At 46.9% G+C, this 8463-nt stretch overlaps 1 protein-coding gene across 1 annotated transcript; it reads right to left on the reverse strand.

Annotated features, from left to right (window-relative positions):
- Positions 1–642: 642 nt before the first annotated feature.
- LOC101779776 (protein plastid transcriptionally active 16, chloroplastic) lies at positions 643–4022 on the reverse strand. The gene is given in 5 exon segments (XM_012847079.3): positions 643–1313; positions 1973–2031; positions 2876–2944; positions 3046–3113; positions 3116–4022. Coding segments are annotated over 5 exon segments (1524 nt in total). The 5' UTR covers positions 3936–4022; the 3' UTR covers positions 643–805.
- Positions 4023–8463: the final 4441 nt, after the last annotated feature.

The following is an 8463-nucleotide window of genomic DNA, read 5'->3' on the forward strand; positions in this document are numbered from 1 at the left end:
CCTTAGGGGGTGTTTGGTTCTTTAGTCCAGACTAACGTTTTTGTCCCATCGAATATTTAGATACTAATTAAGAGTATTAAATATAGACTAATTACAAACCAATTGCACAGATGGAGGCTAATTTGCGAAACAAATCTATTAAGCCTAATTAGTCCGTGATTTGACAATGTGATGCTACAGTAAACATGTGCTAATCATGAATTAATTAGGCTTAATAAATTCATCTCGCGAATTAGCCTTCATCCGTGTATTAGTTTTATAATTAATATATTTAGTCCTTCTAATTAACCTTCGAACCTTCGAAGATTTGATGTGACATGTACTAACTTGAGTTACTAAGTTTCCTTAGACTGCGCATGCTTGAGTCAACTCAACCAATCAAGGCTTTCTATTAGTAAGTCAAGTGTAGTCAAATCTTTGCTTTAGCAAGCCGCTGGTTTGTAGTATCTTTCAACTATAAATAAGAGGATAAAGTCACCAACAAGAATAATGGCTAAACGCACCAGCAATAGTATGTAATCACAGCTCAAAATTAAGCAAATTAAGCCTCTCTTTTCAGCTACTGCTGTTTTTTCTAACAGATTTGACGTCCCTTTCCTTTTATCAGATAAACGTGACAGTTTGGACCTTTCCGGAAACCCATGAGGCCAATGGAAGTTCTGTACTGAAAATGGGGATATGATCATTCATCGACAGAGCAATCGTTGTTACAGCCAAATTTACACAGATTTACTCATTCACATTCCAAGAGCATACAAAAGCTTGGACAAAATCACGCAGGGAGGATAAACCGGCTCTCCTTGGCTCAGTCGTCGTCCACATACACCGTTTCTTGCTTGAAGAGGCCGCCGAACACTGGCCTAACTTCAGGCTTGGACTCCGGCTGCTTCGGTTGTTGCTTCACCTTCTGCGCCGCTGGCTTCACGACGGCCCTCTGTGGTGCAAGCTTCTTTGCCTTCGCCTGCCCTCGCACCGTGGCGATCTCTGCCTTCGGTTCCTTCTCCGTTGAGGTTCGAGGAGTCGTCGCTTCTGCAAGCTGTGTGCTGAACTTCTCCCAGGAGAAGTCAGTGCTAATCCCTTTGGCTCTGCTCAGGAGGTTCTCCAGAGAGGCTTGGGCCCCGTTCACCGGGCTAGCAGCTGCCTCCTCTGAGGGTGCCTCCTCCTCGGTGGGCGCCTTCTTCGCCTTGGCTTCGAGCTTGCTCGCAGCCGCTTCAGCTTCACTAGCTCGTTGGGAGGCAAGGGCCTCCTCTTCTGCCTGTGCCTTTGCAGCAGCTTCTTGGTACTCCTTTCTTCTACTATCTTCAGGGATAGCTCTGCAGAGAAAACATGCACGCATTGAGAAGAAATGAATAAGTAATGAATCGTAAGGTAATTTTGATGTTTTGCAGACTTACGGCTTTCAAACACCTCAAATGGTCAGTTAAATTGACACTTCATGAGTACAGCAACAAACATTATGTAAAAAGCTAATAATAAAACAACTACACTAACATAGTTTAAAAAATGTGTCAGAACAACGAGATTGAAATACAAAAGAATACAGCACTAAGAGTAAAGCATACATCTGCAAAATGATTGATACCGTGCAGTAAGGATTCTTTGTAAGTTTAGAGATTATCTCTTCACTCGAGACATTCTCATAAAAAACATAACCTTCATTATGAATCAAACAAAGAAGAATTAAACTATTTTGTATCTAATATTTTCTCAACCAAACTTATCTGCTTATTCCCGTTCTAATACCCTAGCCCCAATCAAATCATTACTTTTGTTCTTCCTCTGTATGGAAGTTATCCTTTGCGCATTAAGGTTCACAACAGTTTGAACTGCTCGCATCATTTCCATCCATTTTCTTTTCAGCATTTCAATGGTAATGTTGTTAGATAATCCAAGACACAAATAGCATTCCATCCATAACAAAGGAATCACACCACAACTTATCAGGGAACTAAAAATGGTCTTAGCTACTCACACGAAAGCCTCTGCTGTCGGCTTTGATGTTGCTGATGAGTTAGTTGAAACTTCAACAACCTGGAAGATAAGAAAACAATTGTCAATTTAATTGCCAACTGAGTAACAAGCACCACGGATGTAAAAGCAAAACCAAATGAGGGGCACTCAATTTCCTGTTGTCCCTATAACTGCATATAAGGGGTATAAAAACTATAAAGCAGAAAAAACAAAACACGTGCAGAGATGAAAGAGAAACATATTTATTATCATATAACAGAAGAAGATTAGTGACAGAATTTGAAACTTTTCTCTGAAATGATCAAGACGGCAATTTAGTGGAGCACCATTATGCAAGAACAGAGCAGAAGCTTTCTCATTCTGTTAGATTTCGATGATGTAGGCTAATCGGCAATAAATCAAAATTTGTGTTCCTTTTCATCTGCTCTACTCAAAGTGCATTCAGATTACTTTTCATATGGTTTTGCAATTTCAAGCTCGAGACTGCTACTGATTGCATCTACCACAATGGGAGATCATAATATTTTCAAACTTCGAATTGCAATACCACTGATTTACTGAATCTTGAGGAATTAAATTTTGAGAACTAGAGAATGTATTTATCCTTTCTTACTTATGTGACATAAATATCTATTTTTCTACCTGTTGCATGCCTGCATTTGATTGCTTCTTAATCGTCAAGAACATTTGAAATTGCCTAGTTCCCCGTAACAGATTGACAGAAGCAACTAGCCAGCATTTAAATGGATGCCCGTATTGCAGTCTATCATCAATATTACTTTAGCTGATGAAACTTGATTTTTTAACCAGTAAATATGTATAAGGCTATAAGCATGCCCTAAATTTAGATGCAAGGTAATATCAAACTACCACATACAGGTACATATCGATATAGTTTCCGTACCTTGTTCTCGGCGACTGCCACATTGGAGAAGACATCAGCCACAAGGGCCGCAATCTGTGACTTTGACACCTAACACAAAACATAAACGCACATAGCAATGCATGTAAGAAACAACACATAGACCTTTAAATAGTGAGCATTGGAAAGTCAATGCTAGGAAAGCTACATACCTTGCCGGTGTCGGTGGTGGACGTTGTGCTGGACGATGCTCCCTCCTTGGCGAGGACCAGGGCGTAGAGCTCTCAGGGCTGTAGTCATCGGTGAGTGAAGCCTTGACTAGTGTATAGCTGACATCTGTCTCGACCACCTTGGCCAAGAATTGGCTCAGCGTCAGCGTCTGGACGCGGGAGAAGATGTAGTTGAAGAAGGTCGTGAAACCGTCGAGCACATTGTAGGTGGACCCACCGCCCCCGAAACTGCCGTCGGACCCCTTGTCGTACACGACGACGACGTGCGCCGCGCTGGCGAGGTCCGCGGCCTGCACCACCCGGAGCGCGTCCTCGGTGGTGACGGCCCCGCCTTCCGGCCCCTTCTCGGCCGGGCCGACGGTGACCACGACCTTGGCGGCAGGGCCGATGGACTTGGCGATCGCCTCGGGGTCGTCGAAGCCCGACTCCACGGCGTTGAGCCGACGCGCCTCGGCGGGGGAGATGAGCCGGTACGCCGCGGCGAGGCGCGCGAGCTCCTGTGCCGACGCGAGGTCCGGGACGCCTGCGCGCACGGCGAAGCCCTGCCGCAGCAGCGTCTGCGCGATGCGGACCCCGGCCTGCCCCGTGGCGCCCGCGACGAACACCGTCTGCGGGTCCTTCCGGCCCCTACCGCCGCCCGCGAACAGCGACCCCGCCGCGGGCGACGCGAGCGCCGGTATCAGCGACTTGGCGTCGGTCAGCTTGCCGAAGTCCGCGAAGAGGCCGGGAATCTTCTTGGGGGCGGCGTCGTCATCCGCCCCGGAGTCCTTCCCGGGCTTGCCGGCGCGGCATAGGACGGTGGCGGCGCGGCGGCGGAGCGGGGAGGAGATGGGGCGGAAGGAGGGCGGGTTGGAGGTGAGCGCGGGAGCCATTGTTGCGCTGCGTCAGGCGGTCGGTCGAGCAGGTGGTGGGCGTGGAGCCGTGGGATGAGGAAGGAGTGGAGATGGGTGGATGGCATGTTTGGATTGGGGGAAGTGGCGGGAGAGCCTATCAGAAGAGGCCAGGTCGATCGCCGTTTATCTCCTAGTGGGCAATCCATGGCCGAGCGCTCACGCCGCGTCCGCATCCTGGCCCGCGTCTAACAGAGAGACTGCTCCAACAAGCCAACAAAGGGCGCATTTGGTTTGTGTATTTGGCCGGACCTGACCAGTGGGATGCACCGTCGTGATGATTGTTGCCTGAACTCCTATCTAAACCTGGCCCGACGCCTGCAGAATGCCCCGCTGAGCCTGGCTGCCGAGAAACGAAAATGGAATCCGTTTCTTGGCAGCCTGGCTCGCGCGAGGGCGGGCGAGTGAGTGCGAGACAGAAAAGTTAGCTCTCAACGTGCAAATACATCCATTCAATCAGGTGCTCTGCTCATCCAGTACAAGCTGATTTTGGAAACCGATCAATAGCGTGCTGCGTGCACTAAACCAATCACGCCCAAAGAGGACTACTGTACTAGCAACAACCCAAAAATACACTAGCCTTGCGTGCGGACGCCGACACGGAGTTAAAAGTTTGGACGCTTTGTTTGTTTGGCGCCGACGTCCGTGAACTGAAGTCAACACTGAGAACTGGGACTTCCAAATCAAGAATGGAACGTAAACTGAAAAATCGAAAATTTCGGTGATCTGGTTTCGATTTGCTTTGGTTCTCGGGTTTAGTGTGTTCAATCCTACACATGGGTGCAAATCTCCTAGTGCAAAAGGGCACTTGGAGAGATGAGCTCAAAATACAAGGCGAAACTATGGAGAGTAGACCCTGATGATTTAAAGAAACTTGTCAATTTCATTCCAGTTTTATTCTGCGCAATACGGCTTACTGTAATGCCGATTGAATTTCTTATCTAAGGTCTTGTTTGGTAGAGATCTCAGAGCTGATTCTCTACTGAATACACTAAAAGCTCTGCCAAATAATTTTTCAGAAATAAGTGGTTCTTTGGTTATTCTGTAAAGTGATTCTCTGAAATTAATTACAAGTTTGGGAGCTAAAAAAATAAATTCTCCTGATTTTTTAAAGTGATTTTCTATCCTGATTTTAAGAGTTTATGCTAAAGAATCAAAGAGAATCACTTTTAGCCACATAATCACTTCTCTCGGATAATCAACTCCTATAGAGAATAAGAATCACATGAAGCTCTATCAAAGAAACCCTGAGATTGCAATGAATATCACGACAAATTCAATAGGGTGAAGATCACGCTGTAAAATTTAAATGAACAATATATATTGACCACTTTTGCAAACTATTCATTTATGTGTATTGTTGTTGCATAATTAATTACTATAGTCATGGCTAGCTAGTGTGTTTGCTCCCGTGGACAATAAAAAATTATGGCAAAATGCTAAATTCTCAAATCGGCAAATGTTTGTCTACCCCCTTTGATTTTCTATACAGTTCCCACTGCATATGGGTGGAAATCTCCTAGTGCCACTACAAGAAATGTGTTGATCTATGATGAAAATTTTATGACACACTTGTTTTCATCACAGATCTATGATGTTTCTGGCTGAAAACGCCATAAAGTTTCACATCCGAGAAAATTTAGTGGCAAAGTTATGGAACGTCATAAAAGTTGCCAGTGTAGCCAAAAAGAAATCGTCACTCATTGTTACATGGTGGATTTGTGACAATATAAGATCCGCGAAAATATCATAAACCAACCAGGATCCCACATGTAAGCATTTGTTGAAAAATAAGGTGTGCAAAAATATCAAACCGAGAGGATCCCCATGCAACCATGAGTTGAGAAATAAAGTGTTCCAATTCGTCGTAAAATCTAGCAGGGTCCCACAAGTCAGTCTGTGATAAAAAAGGGGGGGAAATAAAAATGTAAGAGTGTCCAGAGCAGGGGTCGAACCTATGACCTCTTGATTCTGATGAGTCAGCACTACCTTTGAGACATAATGCAGTTTATGGTTTTTGAACAAGGCAGCTTCTTTATATTATAGTTCTAATAAATGTGGTCTACTTTCGAGTTGCAGGCTAGAGCAACGGGTATATCTGTAACGGTGTAGATTGCAAGGGATTTGCCGGCATGCTCTTGTTGGCTATGGCAAAGACTTGAGCCTAGAGGCGTCGGTGCGCAGATCTGCAACGGGTGGCGGGAATGGCGCATCCTAGCAGTGAAGGGAGGAGTAGGAGCTACGGTCAGATCAGTCCCCTGTTTTGTACTGCTACTTTCCCCTTTCGTCAGAGGGAAGGGGATTTTCTGGAATTGGGGATTTGGGTTGAAGGCAGTAGATTCCGATTTCGTCCTACACTTAGGTTTGCATCCGATTGGTGTTAGTAGTTGGTAGGCTATAGTTTATGAAGTGAAAAACTAAACTTTGATTTCAAGTTACAATGACTTTTTTGAAGATTCCAAGTATTCCATCATCTTCTTCCGTTGTTAGCTACTGCTTAGAGACATCTTCCTGCGACACTACCCGTTGGCATCCTGAAAGCAAGTGCGATCATGGGTTGAGAGCAGTGGTGAAGTATTCTTGGACCTTTCTCAACCCTGACTGTTGGTTTGCTTGCTACTCAAAGGTAATGGCTACCTGCTTCACAGATATATTGGTTCTATGGTTTCATGTTACTGTTGTCAACGGCAATTTGTAAATGGGCGTTTAATTTGCAGGATGAAAAGAAGCAATGCGGTTACATGACCTGGGTTGATCCAGAATGGAATGATAGGGCCTTTGGTGTTCCGGTTAAGCTCATGAAGAAGAAGGTGCAAGCTGAGGAGGATGCAAAGAAGTGGGAGGAGGAATTGGTAAAAGCTAATAGTGAGTTTATGGAGATTAGGAATGAGCTCAAGACGGTGCGGCAACAACTTCAGAAGGCTACTGCCGAGCTGAAGTTCATTGGGATATATAGGCACAATGTCAAACTCGCACACGTGCTGCTTGCTTTATTTATTGTTGTCGCGGGATTGATGCTTGGTGGCAAGGCTAATTCAGTAGATGGTGAAGTTCTTAGCTATGGTGAACAATGTTATTGTAGTTTCCTTTGTGTGTATTTGTGATGTTCCTATCTATGGTCAACCATCTGGATTTTGTCTGAATTTGTCAATTTGTGATGGTCCCGAGGCACTTGCAAAAAAAAGTTGTTAGTGTTTTCACTCTAGGAATACTCTGGTGAAAAATTGATAAAAATATGGCAAGAAAGAAGTTACTCCTTAGGAGTCAAACACCAACATGTTTGTCGTAGGCAATCCATACCACCGGACCAACTGCACACTTGCGTAAGAACTATCTTTTATGATTCTTTACAAAAATGAAAACGTGTCACCGAGGCGGGCATTGCCTATTCCTCGTAGCCATCCATCTGCACATCGACGATTCAGATCGACTATTCGATGCCACGACCTCCGGCGGTTGCCGTACCGGTTCATATTCCCGCGTGTTCTTCGAGGAGCTGGTTGCCATCCTCGAGAGGTGCCGGTTGCCTAGCTTCACAGGGGAGCCGGCGCAACATCCCATGAAAGGCGAGGAACTCCTTATTTAATCGCCATTTCCCCCACCATTGGCGTGGTCGCCAGTTCCACTACCATCTCATCCCCGACACGTGCACCTCACCTCAGCAGCCCGGTCGACGCCATGAAGCAATCCGTCTCCCCCGACCCCCACCTCCTCCAGCTCCCCGTCGTGCTGCCTTTCCCCTACCAGCTCCCCTCGCGCATCGAGCGATCCTCTGGCGCCTCCTCCTCATCATCGCGCTGCCGTGGCGGGTTGTCGCCATGTCACCAGCTGCAACTTCATGGTAGCCTATGGCGCCACGTCCATGCGGCGGGGTCATCCCAATACGGCGGTGCTTCCGTATCGGGATCCCACTCTGACGCCGGCGACCTCGGGTGGCCATTGCGCTCGTCGTCAGGATCGCGCTCCAAGGACGCCGACCTCAACCCGCCATTGCTCGCGGATGGTCATTGAGGAGCCGATGGGGCTCCCCGGTGCGTTCCCATCATCCTCCAGTGGTGGGGGCGGCTTCCTCCACCCCGACACCCTCATCGCCACCTCGGAAGTTGACCTTGACGGTGACCCTTCCAGCTGATGCGTTCGACTCCGACTCCAATTCCCAGACTGAAATGGACTCCTCTGACGACCATCGCCATGGCTACCACACATCCTCTCTCCGGGGCAATGCTCTATGCGTCTTCCGCCGCACTGACAACACCTCCGGGTACCCCGTCTACCCCTGCACGAGGCATCAGTGGAGGATCCTGAATGAGGTTAAGGACGATGTCCAGACGATGGCAAAGTCCGTGCCCCTGAGGGGTGAGAACAAGAAGAAGTGGAGCCACCACCGCGTCGTGACCACGGTATGAGGGGTGGATGGTGTGAGCGAGCCACGCCGGTGGAAGATCAATGTTGTTATCTTTGCTATGCTGATATCTTTTATTTGTAAGATCAATGGACTCTTTCCTATTTT

Source organism: Setaria italica, chromosome VI (genome assembly GCF_000263155.2).
Source record: "Setaria italica strain Yugu1 chromosome VI, Setaria_italica_v2.0, whole genome shotgun sequence".
In the NCBI taxonomy this organism is placed as follows: Eukaryota; Viridiplantae; Streptophyta; class Magnoliopsida; order Poales; family Poaceae; genus Setaria; species Setaria italica.